The sequence below is a fragment of the Nycticebus coucang genome, chromosome 10, assembly GCF_027406575.1.
Source record: "Nycticebus coucang isolate mNycCou1 chromosome 10, mNycCou1.pri, whole genome shotgun sequence".
In the NCBI taxonomy this organism is placed as follows: domain Eukaryota; kingdom Metazoa; phylum Chordata; class Mammalia; order Primates; family Lorisidae; genus Nycticebus; species Nycticebus coucang.
The window spans coordinates 47,457,472-47,471,326 of NC_069789.1; the positions used below are offsets into that span (position 1 = coordinate 47,457,472).

A 13,855-nucleotide genomic window follows, 5' to 3' on the forward strand; every position below is an offset into this window, starting at 1 on the left:
GTCTAATGAGATAGTTTTAAGTTCTTAAGTCTAAAATGGAAAGGCGGAATGTGGTTTATAGCAGCCCTCCTCTGTGGAGTGGAAGAAATGAGGAATTTTCTTTGACTGGGAATTATGTGTCTCTGCTTGGCAATGCCCCATCCCTGTCCCCTTGCCCTAAGCAAAGAGTTTCTGTCTATCTCAGTGATTTTCAACTGGTATGCCCTGAGAGATCTTTAGGTGTACCACAAAAATTTTTAAAGATCATAAATTATTTTCAAAAGATGTTCTAAGCATAATAAGTATATTCTTTTCTCTTTACTTTTTTTTTTAATCAATAAAATTTAAGTGGCATGTCAGTGTGCCACTCAAGTGTGCTGTGAGATAAAAGAAGTTGAAAAACAGTGCTTGTAATCCTTTCACTTGGGGTCATCATTTTTTTCTCTAAGAAATTAATTTCTGCTTTGAAATTTACTAGGTATAAAAGATAGTCTTGTAGAAACTGAGGCAGTTAAAAAACTAAAACTCTAGAAGAAGAAAGGACATCCAAAATTATTTTAAAATTGCATTTCAAATAAATAGGGTATCTCTTCCTCTAATCCTCGAGCCTCAAAAAGGTATTTGAAAGGAAGAATTGTAGAGAGACGTTTCCATGCTTGAAAATACAAAGCACAATTTTGGCAGAAATCACAGCATAGGAAGATAGTAGATTCTTGGGCAGTGAGATGTTTGCTGGTTTGGTATTTTATCTTTGGCAGTTGTTACCACATTTGATATGTTGAGCTGCTTTTGAAGATTCTGCAAAGGAACTGATTCATTTCCAACATCAAAAATTCAATAAATGGTCAGTGCATTCGTGTTGTAATGTGTTTATAACCTTCCATAGTTTTTTTCTCTTCTTCTCTCACCTTTTTTTTTTCTTGAGACCTGTTTTCCAGACTTATAAAAACTACAGACTACCCCAGATTAGGACACAGTTCATAATGTAATGAAAGAGCACTTGACTATAAAATCAGAAGCCTTAGCGAGCCCTCCCTCCCTTCTGAGCTCTTTCTTCACAGGTGAACGGGAACCACAGAGGCTGCATCTCTCCCCTTCTCATTCTCTCTCCCCATCCTGCAGGGTGGTTTTGAGTTTGAAATGATAGGAAATAGTACAAATTAAAAGTGTTGGAAAATAGCTCCACAAAGGTCAAATACTGTCATTGTTAATAACTATTTCAATGCTCTGGTTTCTTAATATCTAGAGAGATTAATTAAATTTCCAATTGTAGAGACATATCTTCCATACCATTTGACAAACATAAAGTGTGTTTTTATTATTTCTTTCAGATTACTGTAGGAACAACATGAAGTTTCTTTCAGCCATTTTGTAATTGATGGTCTTTTAAATAGGGCCATGTCACGCATGGCTTTGGTGATGACCTATTCTAATGGAGACCTACCATGGAGACCTTCCAATACAACAATGAGCAAATCAAGCTTATAAAATAGCCAACAAGGCAAAAATGGATACACAAAGTCAAACAAATTGTCTGACCCATACCGTCTTAGAGTTATAAAATGAAATGGGGAACTTGGATGGTATAATACAGTGACAGAGGAAAGGCTTTATATTATGTAATACCTGGAATTGATTGGGGGTTTTGAATTTGCTGCTGAGTCCAGTTTTGGTTTATACCAACTATTCTGCTGGCTAATTTCTACAAAAGCATTCTTTTTACCTACTGGCTTTCCCTGAGTCAGTAGATAATCATAATACTTTTTGTGTGACTACCAGTGTAGGGTCATCTACCAAGTAGATGTGGTGTTCCAGCAGGTGTATGTGGTTGGCAGCCCAGCACATCCCATTTACAAGAGCTGAAGATGCCTCATCCTCCTGCTTGTCCTGGTGGCAAGGGACTGGGTTGGAGAAGATAAACTCCTTGTACAGAGTGATGTTTTCATTCACCTTCCTGTACACTTGAGTTTTGTGGCCACTAGCAATGTGCTTAGCCATATGACTTCATATGGGCTGGGGAATTTAGGTTCTTTCTATTTTTATCCTCGTCTCTAGGGACATTAATTAATGACCCCCATTGCCTCATTCATTTATTAATCCACAGTCAGTGTATTCTGCTCATTTCTGGGACATTACTTCATTGACAGAGAATTGACATCTTTTAGCAGCTGCTCACTTGTGAAAAGGTAGGAGCTGCCTTTAATTAGGGATTCTAAGGAGGTACTCGAGCCCATTCATAGAGATAATCTTCAGGCCCCATATTTGTTCCTTTTTATCCTTCAGTCCAGGCACATTGCTGACAACAGTATTGCTCTTCCGTCTGTTAGTTCACCAAAATGTCAGGGATATTATGCAGACTTCTTAGCCAGCAACCTGGCTCTTTACCAGGAAGACAAATCTTTGGGTGGTTGACTCACCCAGCTTCCAGATGTAATTTAAGCTCCTTTCCCACAGTGGAATTGTAGGTAATAATACGAACACATGATTTTCAGGGCAGGCAGGTGTGTATTTTGGGCCGATGAGTCAAGACATACTTATTACTAGCGTAAGAGCGTGTGACTCCATGTTTGACAGCTGCTGTGGAGAGGAGTGGTTTGGGCTGGCTAATTAGCACGGAGCCGCGTTCCTCCCTGATTTGTGCTTCTTTTACTCTCGTGAGGGTTTACTGAAAGCTCTTGGTCTGTGGCTCATCTGCGAGTGTCTCCCATGCTGCTTGGTAATTCAGAGAGCTGTTTGCATCACTTACAAGTAAACAAGCAGTCCACACTAAAGGCGGATTTTTGTTCTCTGCATAAAGACAAGTATCTTAAGATTTAAGGCTTGATATGATGTTGGGTTATGTTTCTGAAACTTTGATTGAGGTGCTCTTTCATGCCATGGAAATAGCACCCAATAACAATACAGTGGGGTGATTAATCTGCCTCCTTCCTTCCCTCGTTGCTTCCATCTGTCTCTCTTAGTGTTTCATCTGCTCAGAAACCTCTGTCTATTTAGTGCCACGTGTTGCTCGGAGGTCTGTGAGGAGGTCTCAGTGGTGTGGGGGAGATGCCCATGCCTAGGCTGGAGGGGCTGGCGGGGGAGGCTTGAGGATGCTGCGAAAAGAGTCCTCTGACTTGCTAAGAGGGCTTGGGAAGCTTCAGCAGAGATCAGTTTCCACTGAGCCTTGAAGGATGGGTAGATCATTGTGCGAATGGAGGAGGATAGGCCAGGGCATTCAGAGGAAGCGGCTGGGAGGCAGGAGAGCACGTGGCAACTCCAGAAACTCTGTAAACTTAGTGCAGCTCAAGTACAGGGTGTGCGGTGGGATGTGAAGGGAGAGAAAACGTGGTTTTGACTGGATTACGAAGAGCCTGGTATGCTGTTATCAGGAGGTTGTACTTTTTCCTGATTAGGAACATTGAGTATTTTATAATGTTTTTTGTGCGTGATAAAATTTATACAATGTAAATTCACCATCTTAACCAATTTCAAGTATACAATTCAGTGGTTTATTAGTGTATTAGCTAAGTTGTCCAATCATTGCCACTATTCTCATTTCCCAACATTAGCAATCACTCCCTGTCTTTCCCTTCCCTCAGCGTCTGGCAGCCAACTAATCTATTTTCTGTCTCTATGGATTTGCCTCTTCTGGACACGCCACATAAATGGATCATACAAGATGTGGCCCTTTGTGCCTGGCATCTTCACTTAGCAAACTGTCTCAGGGTTCGCCCAGGTTGTAGCATGCACCAGTGCTCTGTTCCTTTTATGGGTAAATAACATTCTACGGTATGTAGATGGGTAGGCCACATTTTGTTTCTCTATTCATCACTTGATGAACACTTGGGTTGCTTCTTCTTTTTGGCTGTTGTGAATAATGCTGGTATCCGTGTACAAGTTTTTGTGTGGACACGTGTTTTCAGTTTTCTTGGGTCTATACCTACAAGTGTCATTGCTAGGTCATGTGGTAATTCTATGTTTAACTTTTGGAGGAACTACAAAATTGTTTTCCAAGTCATTGGAGAGTTTAAGACAGATGAAAACAGACTTGAATTTTATTTTAACATCAAACACTTTAGCATAGTATTTTCTTTGAAGGCTAAGTATTTCTACTTCCTTAAATTGCTGTAAAGGCATCTATACCTTTTAGCGTAGAATGGGAAAGAAAGTAGTGGTCTCAGAGTACTCTCTTGCTCACTATGTATTGCAGAAAATGAGTTTTTTTTTTCTTTTTAAACAGAACCACTGATTAAATTATAGGCTATTATTAGGGAATTTATTGTGCTTATAAGCAGTCCTTGGATTCCCTGTAATTTGTTATAATTAATGCAAGAGTTCAAGAGCAGAAAGCAAGGTCAGGTTGTGGCATGCCTTTCTTTTTTGCAATACCTTGCTATCATTGGCCTTTTTTCACTAGTAGTTAAGGCTTGTATGTGTTTGTGTGCATTTAAATAAACATTGCTCTTTGGGGGCAAAAATTGCAATCATTTGACTCATCGAAATTTTAAGGATTCTCAGTAAGAAGTTAGGTATCTCTGACAAAATAGGGTATTTATTGAGCAGTAAATGTTGAAAACTTTCTAGACTTGACTTTTTGCCAAGAAAGTCCCCTCACCCCAAGGCAATCTTGTTTACATGTCTTTGGGTATAGCAGGTATTTTTATTTTCATGTATATACGTGTTTTACCTTATGTGGAAAAGCTAGAAGGAAAATGTTCCCTTTTAAGGTTATCTTTGTCAGTTTTAGCTTTAGCTTTTTCCTTTTGTTTGTTTTTTTCTTTAGAGTGATTTCAATTTCACATAGTTGCAGAAGCATTGCCTTTGTAGTCTGTTGGAAAGTGCAGAGTTTTAATTGACTGTCAACTCACTCATTAAATATAAAAGCTTTTAGATAGTGCAGGGGTCAGGTACCAAACACATTATTATACTTCAATAGTCATAAACTGAAATTCTTCTCAAGGGTTTTGAGGATAGAGGGACAGAGGGAGGGAAGCATTCAGGTTTATCTGGTTGCATGCCTGTGTACATACTGTTTATCTGGTCCTGGCAGCCGGAGAACAGCGTGGGCCACCCTGTCCATTATCTGGGTTTACAGCTGTGACACCATTTGGAATGGATGGAATGTGCTGTTCTCCTGTTGGTCTCTCTGTCGATCTGAGATTTAAAATTATATTCTCTTTTGCTTTCCTGTACCTCAGAATCCTAGGACAACTTGTTCTCAGTCCCTCTTTGGTCTTTTATAGTAGAGAAACTTTTACATTTGTTTCCTTCTTATACCATACAACATCCAGTAGAAAGCAATGCTGTCTTACAGCTTGGTTCACAGTGCACTGTCCTAGGAGAACTGGGTTCCAGTACGTTCTAGCAAGGTTCTAATGATATTGCAGGCTGCAAACGAAGTTTTCCAGGAGGAAAGGACATTTTTAAGTCTTAATAATAATAAGGGCAAAACTATCGGTCTTTTTCTCTCTTGTCCTCCACCCCAGAGTTTTATTGAAAGACTTCGAAGATTGAAGAATTTAAGGATGGCACTTCTTTTTAAATTGTCATGTCCCTCCTGACCGTGCAGATGAGGAGAGAGAAGTTGGTTTGACTGAACTTGAACTATAGAGGAGGGACGGGCAGACAGGAGCCAGGTGATGGTAATAGTGACGCTGTAGGTTGGTAGTTACAGCATAGAGTGCTTTTACTAAACAGCTTTTTGTTTTTGTTTTTGAGACAGAGTCTCATTTTGTTACCCTCAGTAGAGTGCGGTGGCGTCATAGCTCACAGCAACCGCAAACTCCTGGGCTTGAGTGATTCTCTTGCCTCAGCTACCCAAGTAGGTGCCCACCACAACACCTGGCTATTTTTTAGTTGCAGTTATCGTTGTTTAGCAGGCCCAGGCCAGGCTCGAACCCGCCAGCTTTGGTATATGGGGCTGGTGGCCTAGCCACTGAGCTACGGGTGCCGAGCCAGGCTTTAGCCATTTAATTGGGCATATCTGTTGAACTAGACTTGGAACAAGTTTCGCTTGGGGGAAGAGGGGTAGAAATATATATATATATTTTCTTTTTACTGTTATTTGCATTTATTTCATGTTGCGTCTATCCCCACGCCTTAAGTTTTTGTTTCTTCATTTTCTTCTGGGTATCTTCTTTTTCTGTGCTACCTCCTCTTCTGGTTTGGGAACAATCTGTTCCTTTTCAGTAGGGATCATCTCGACGTGGCAGGGGGAGCTCATGTCTGGGTTAATGCGACCATGAGCTCTGTTAGTTTAGTGACGCATCTTGGGTGCTTTGTTCACTTGGATGTGCTCAATGACCAGAGAAGCTACATCTAAACCCTTAAGTCCAGCATTACTCTCTGCATTTTTAAGCACGTGCAGCAAAAATTCAGCGCTCTTTTTAGGCTGCCGACCCTCTGTCCAGCCCCACTGTTTGGCTTGGGCACACCTATCAATTCCACCATCGTAAGGTCGGAATGGTACACCCTGTTTCTTTAAAGTGACATCCTTCAGATACTTAGTGGCTTTTCGTACTTGCATACCCTTGATGGCCTGAGCAGTTTCACGTGTGTTCTTAAAGTGAACACTGAAGATTTGAGCCTCTTGACTTGCGTTACTTTGTGGGGTTCTCTGGGTCGATTGAATACTGAAGCATTTTCACAGATCACCTCAGGCAGCTTAGGGAAAGAGGAAGAGCGGCGGCTGCTCGGGAGAAATATTTTTAAAGCAACACGTACCCAGCCTCTGAGTTCCTTGTGCCTTTCCTGCGGCTCTGCTGTAGTGCTTCTCAGAGTACCACATGGACTTGCTTAAGCTGAGCAGAATGAACAGACCTTCAAGCAAAACACAGTTGCGGAAGTGCTTGGATAAATTCTTCATACATAAGGTGGAGCTTAAAGATTTTAGCAACGCATCTCTGAACATCCAGGAGAAAGTTATAGGCTATAATTTTGAAAGAGTTATTCGATACCTCTGTCAGAAGTACTGAATGCTCTGTTGATTTGACCCAGTGTGGCATTTTCTAAAACTTTCCTTTCAAAATCTTAGGGGAGGAAGTAACAAAGTTACTTATTTTCTTGCCATTGGATAGGAACATTCAAAATAAATGAAACCCCCAGAAACAAGTTTATAGCATCTGTCAACTTTCAGTTGCAATGTTTAATAGCACTGATCAGCAGGAAACCTTTTCTGTGTTACCCAAAGAAGTCTGCCTTTAATTAAAAAAAAAAAAAAAGAATATTTTCTTTAAGAATGAAAGTAAAAATTTAAAAAAATAATTTTACCTTTATTCAAGAAGCATAATTATGTTCACCAGTTCTTAGAGGTAGAGCAGAATCCTAACCTAAAACTGCTTATCAGGCCTCAGTAGTCTATTTCTACATCTTTGAATATGAAAAATATTAAAAAGTTTTCTTTGTGAACTTGAGTTTTCAAAGAGGATCTCTTTGGAAAGTTGGCAAATAACTTACTTTCCTGGCACAAGGGTTGGTTTTTTTTTTTTTTTTCTTTTCCCCTCCACCCAAAAGCTATGACAGGGTGGAGTATAATTCCATTAAATTGTATGTTTCCAAAATAGGATTCACTGTTACATTTTATGGCTGTTATAACTGAATTGCTAATAAAAAGTAAGCAAAAACCAAGCATTCTAGAAATAGAATTTAAGCTCTATATTGTCTAATTTAGTTGTCAAATTGGATAGAGTTATTATATTTTATAAAAGTGCCATTTAGCAAAAGTGTACCAACCAATTTCCAAAGTGATCTGAAGTTCATTCTCATTTCTGCAATCTTACATAGTGACGGCCACAGTCTTGTGAGGGGGTCTCACCATGCATTGCTGCTGTTCAGATTCTCTTGTAGTCTGGATGGTTTCCAGGGAAGGATACCTCCTTCTTCAGCTCCTTGGGTTTTTATCTCAGCACAAGCTTATATCCAACCTGAAAGACGGGGGACAGTCCTTGGATTCCTGGCTAGAGGATTGTGATTCAATGTTTCCTAGGGTAGGATGGATCTGTGAATAGAACTTGCTTGTGCATTGTAGCAGTGATATCTGCAGATTAAAGTTGGAAGCAGCAGGTTAAGAAAAACTTTAACTCTTGTTTCTTAGGATCCCATGGACTAATTGGTTGGTGGTGTATCGTAGGTGATCATTTTCACCTCTAAGTTGATGTGTAGACAGGCTCTAGCTCTGTCAGATAATACCAGGATAATACCGTTTCAAATTTTTTTCTTTATGGTCATTGGTTTTTGTTTTTTGTTTCTTTTTTTTTTTTTTTTTTTGAGACCAAGTCTCACTATGTCACCCTTGGTAGAGTGCCGTGGCGTCACAGCTCACAACAACCTCAAACTCTGGGCTTAAGCAATTCTCTTACCTCAGTCTCCCAAGTAGCTGGAACTACAGGTGCCACACAATGCCAGGCTATTTTTGTTGTTGTCGTCATTGTTGTTTAGCAGGCCTGGGCCAGGTTCGAACCTGCCAGTCCCCGTGTATCCAGCTGGTGCCCTAACCACTGAGCTACAGGTGCCAAGCTACCTTTTCAGGTGTTTTACTCCTCGTTATACTCCTTGGCCCTGCTTCCCTTAAATAGCACACTAGGGAAGCAGGACCATGGTGGTTAAAGAGCTGACCTGTGTCCCTGCAAGGCAGAGACTGTACTCTGGTGTTCTCCAACAGGCTCTTTGGCATCCAGCGAGTGATTTTTGTTCACAAGAAGTGCACGATAGCTACGGGTTAAAATGTCTATCTCCCTGGCTTGTATAACAACAAATAAGTCAGAACCATTGAAGATGGGAAGGAATGAATGGCATGTACAAGACGTTCAAACATGGTACGATGAGCTGGAGTAGGTGAAGTTCATCCATCCTGTCCTACCTTGAGATTTTGTTTTCTGGTTTTTTGTTTTGTTTTAAGAATCCCATTACACCTCTCTTCAATAAGCTTTATATTTCTTTCCTATCCTGAGATTCTGCTTTTGGATTCTCTCAGGGCTTTTCTGCTTATTTGTTTTTGGTGTCTTTTAACTTTACTGAAGAAAGGCCCAGTGGAACTCTCTGGCAAAAGCATGAAGTTAACAAATTTCCTCATCACTCTTTTGTTCTTATTGCCCCAGTTTTCAAAGTATGGTGTTCAGATTCCACCTGGCTCCTCTTCATTTTCAAAGATCAGGGTCCTATAAAAGGACTCAGGAGATAAAGTGGTGCTCACCGGCCTGGGATAGGGAAATCTGAGCTGCAGTAATGATAATTGCGTTTGATTAAGACCAGTGAAATATCCGTGAGTCTGTAAAGGTATTATTTTTCAATAAAAAATTGTTTACCTAGAGGGAATGATAAGGAGCAATTACATTGTTACATAAATAATAAATATGTTGGCAAAATTGGTAAATAAAAGGAAAAAATATGGAACAAAAGGTGTATCTGCTTTCACAATGAACTCTTGGCACTTTAAAGAGGTTTTGATAACTTAGGGACCTGCTTACTTGCTTAGGTTCCTCCTATCTGAGAAGTTTATAAACATAAAAAATCTTTCATAAGAAGCTCAGAGGCAGTTGCTGAAGTCTCTTTCAGAGAAGAAGGTGTCCTACGTGAATGAGTGGGTCTTTGACTGTTCCCTTGAGAACTGATCAGAAAACCAAAAGGAGTGCTTGACGAAAACTTGGAGCCAGGGTGGTGTGAAGGGAAGAACCTGGCGTAGGGTCCTGAGGGAAAGACTCAAAGGGAGGCTGAAGAAGGCAGACAGGAAGGAGACATTTTGTGCTGCATGATGTGCAAGGAAATCTTCCAGAGCCTATATATTCCCTTCTGTTTCAGGTATTACTGAGCTGTCTCCCAGGAGGGAAACTAATATTGTGTTTCATTAGATCATTTTTCAAATGTGAATCCATTATTTATTTTATTTTTGAGACAGAGTCTGTTATCCTTGGTAGAGTGCTGTGGTTTCATAGCTCACAGCAGCCTCAAACTCTTGGACTCAAGCCATCCTTTTGCCTCCATCTCCGGAGTAGCTGGGACTATAGGCTTCCACTACAATGCACAGCTGTTTTTAGAGACAGGGTCTCACTCTAGCCCAGGCTGCTCTTCTGAGCTCAAGCAATCTGTCCACCTCTGCCTCCCAGAGTGTTGGGATTATAGGCATGAGCCACTGTTCCCAGCCCGATTAGTTATTTTAAATAAGGCTTGTGATAGACAGGGCTCACACTTCTTGAAGCAGAGGGGCTTATGGAAGGCTTTTTGTTGGAGTTCCTGGTTTGCTGGATGAAGCCATGGAACCTCCAGTGCAGGTGTGCTGTGAGCCTATTCCCTCGGGCTGGGAAATAGCCAGGCAAGTGGCAGGCACCTGGGCCGTAGGAGTGCCCGGGACCTCCCTTCTGTAACGTCCGTCCACCTTGGGTGGGACATTTGACAACATCTGCCTGAGGCTGGCTGTAGTGAGCTGGGGACGAGAGGAAGCCAGGAGAGACTCATGTCGCATACTTTACTGTCGCCATTTAGAATTCTTTGGTCTTGGATATTCTGATGTCCTCTTGTAATGTTTCTTGAAACTCACATAACGTTGCTTCAGTGAAACCTTTTCATGTTCTCTGAGTCTCTCCTATGAAGGAAAAGCAGGTCATGACTCCCCTTTTTCCTACCATTTTACCTATTTTTACCCAGAACTCCCTAAATAAACACATATGCTACCTTTGATTTCAGAGTCTGTAGATGATCCCACCTAATGTTTCCTCCTTATTAGTTTGTACAAACTCAGCAACACCAGAAATGCCACTTTACTACCAGTAAAAGACTTTTCGCCACAAGTTTGTTTTTAAAGAAAATTAACTCATCACTTTCCAGTTTATTTCTGAGGCAAACCAGTTAGAAACTGTGTGTGATTTCATTGATGACCTCAGTTTTTTAATCATTTTTTAGTCAATTTTGTAAGTTGGATGTAAATAAAAGGTAATCTCCCCAAAAGCTCTGCTTGAGTCTTTGTCCTCCATAGTACTTTCATTGACACATATTTGCTTTCAGTCCAAAAAATTCTAAACAATTCTTTTTTTTTTTTTTTTTGAGACTGAGTCTCATTATATCACCCTTGGTGGAGTGCCGTGGCGTCAAAGCTCACAGCAACCTCCAGCTCTTGAGTTTAAGTGATTCTCTTGCATAGCCTCCCAACTAGCTGGGACTACAGCGCCCCCCACAACGCCCAGCTATTTTTTGTTGCAGTTGTCATTGTTGTTTAGCTGGCCCGGGATGGGCTCAAACCCACCAGCCTCGGTGTATGTGGCTGGTACTATAAGCACGGTGCCATGGGCACCAAGCCTAAACAATTCTTAAATAGTTATGGAACTTTTAAATAGTTCAGTAATTTTTTTTTTTTTTTTTTTTGTAGAGACAGAGTGTCACTTTATGGCCCTGGGTAGAGTGCCGTGGCCTCACACAGCTCACAGCAACCTCCAACTCCTGGGCTTAAGCGATTCTCTTGCCTCAGCCTCCCAAGTAGCTGGGACTATAAGCGCCCTCCACAACGCCCGGCTATTTTTTGGTTGCAGTTTGGCTGGGGCCGGGTTTGAACCCACCACCCTCGGTATATGGGGCCAGTGCCTTACCGACTGAGCCACAGGCGCCGCCCAATAGTTCAGTAATTTTATGTTTGAGGATTAACTACAAGCTCTTCTCTGTAACCTGTGTCCCTGATTGTTGGGACTTAGCACAGAGTGATGAGTGGCCCTGGCTCTGACAAATGGGCACAAGACTTTCCTACAGGTATCAGGGACTTATCTTTAAAAATCACTGGAGACACTTGTTACAGACATTCATTCATTTCATCAAACAATGTGAGCAGGAAGTAAAATTACTAATGAACGAAACCCATAAAATGATTACGAATTTCTCATGTGAATGACGGAATAGGAGTAGGAAAAAAGGGTTATTGTTCTATTCTATGTTAAGTTTGACCAGAAAGGATTTTTAAGTAAACTACTAGTGTTTGCCCTTCTGATTTGGGATTGTCTCACCTTGGATTGACATGGTGGTCTTTGTCCTGCCCAGTAGACCTTAACAGGAGAGACCTGGGGACCCTGCTAGATAGAGGGTGCAGAGAGCCCAGTTTCTTCCCTCAGGGAGGTGTTGGGCTGAAATGGGATGATCCTGTCATGCTCTGGGAAGAGCCAGCGATGATTAGGTCTCAGCACTGACTGCTTCTCTCCAGGAGAGTTGGGCTTTGGGTCACTTCTGTGTTCCCCCGATTGAGATGTCAAAGTTACGTTAAAATGGAGAGTTATAGTTACCAGGAGCATAAGGGTTGTGTTTGTCAGAATTAAATGCTAGTGGTGACTGTGTGTTAAGAATGTGGTGGAGGGCGGCGCCTGTGGCTCAGTGAGTAGGGCGCCGGCCCCATATGCCGAGGGTGGCGGGTTCAAACCCAGCCCAGGCCAAACTGCAAAATAAAAAAAAATAGCCGGGCGTTGTGGCGGGCGCCTGTAGTCCCAGCTGCTCGGGAGGCTGAGGCAAGAGAATCGCTTGGGCCCAGGAGTTGGAGGTTGCTGTGAGCTGTGTGACGCCACGGCACTCTACCCAAGGGCGCTACAGTGAGACTCTGTCTCTACAAAAAAAAAAAAAAAAAAAGAATGTGGTGGAAGGAAGTGGAGTCCTGGGAAGTGAAAGTCTGGAGTGAGGCGAGTTCTAAATGTTCAGGTGATCCTAATTATTTATTATAATGATAAAACGCTGTTTTATTGGCAAGGATACAATACACTGGATTAGCCGCTGGGAATAGTGGTTTCATCTGAGACTAGATGTTGCGTTTGGGTGCCGTCTGTTCCTTTGCACTTTGCTGGTTTGAGAGTGTACTGCAGGTTGAAAAGATACAGGTTAGATTTTTTATGAGTCAAAGACTTGTCAGGTGAAGCCAGGCTCTGAAGAGCTTTATACGGGGCAGGCATAAAGTTTGTTTGCACACGAACTTTATGTCCACCCTGTATTATCATTTAGCAGAATTCTAAATTATTTGGCCTCTTTGCGATTTGCCTTACCAAACTTTTGAATTTGAGAAATGATGTGTTTCTAGAATTTTGTCAGTAACACACACAAGTAAATGTAGCTTCGACGGTCCTATTGTGGGTGTCCAGGTGTAGAAGAGCATTTTCATTCTTGATCTCTGTTACGAAGCCCCGGTTCTTATCAGTAGTTCATCCTGCTGGCCAGCAAATAAATGACTTGATGAGAATCCTTTCAAGCTCAGAATGAATGACATGGGGCACCTGCTACATCAAACAAAGATAAACACAGGCAGAGGTCACTTTCCATCTTTTATAGAGATGACCTTTATCAACATCACCTGCGTATCCTGCTGTGTACACAAGATTTTACATCTAGAGACATCTATGTTGTTGGAGTATGTTCCAAGTATGTGTTTTTAAAGTTGTTTGTTCCTCTGTTCCCACGAACAGATACCAGTATTACCTGCAAGTCAAAAAAGACGTGCTGGAAGGGCGATTACGGTGTACATTGGAACAAGTGATTCGCCTAGCTGGCTTAGCTGTGCAAGGTAAGACCTAGTGTGAAATTCCCTTTTCTGTTTGATGATGGTATCGTTAGCCTGTCAGAGTGAGAAGTTAGATTTGCTTAAATGATTCCCCTTAGTAATGCTCCCTTTTCATTTCAAGATCTCTAGCCTTAAAAATGCAAAGTGAGTGATTTTTGGTGGCAGGATGGTAGATTTCCCAAAGCTGTTCGCGAACTGCTCATGCTTGTATAATTACAGTTTTATCTGAAGAAATCGCAGCTTTTATCCTGCCTTTAATTAAGGCTACATTTCAGGGTTTGTGGAACATTTTCTCAGAATTATTGCACTGCACAATGTGGTCATGTTGTGTGGCTTGCTGCAATGAATGTGTGACTATCACAGCAGCTTCGAGTATAATAGCTTTAA

At 41.4% G+C, this 13,855-nt stretch overlaps 1 protein-coding gene and 1 pseudogene across 2 annotated transcripts in view; one reads left to right on the plus strand and one right to left on the minus strand.

Annotated features, from left to right (window-relative positions):
* The window catches only part of PTPN14 (protein tyrosine phosphatase non-receptor type 14), a 222,234-nt gene that overhangs the window by 131,946 nt on the left and 76,433 nt on the right, over nt 1–13,855 (plus strand). For both annotated transcript variants that reach the window (XM_053604957.1, XM_053604956.1), the window contains exon 5: nt 13,374–13,471. In XM_053604957.1, the coding sequence (XP_053460932.1) occupies nt 13,374–13,471 (98 nt within the window). The remainder of the gene's footprint in view (nt 1–13,373; nt 13,472–13,855) is intronic.
* Nucleotides 6,074–6,599, minus strand: LOC128595876 (60S ribosomal protein L17-like; annotated as a pseudogene).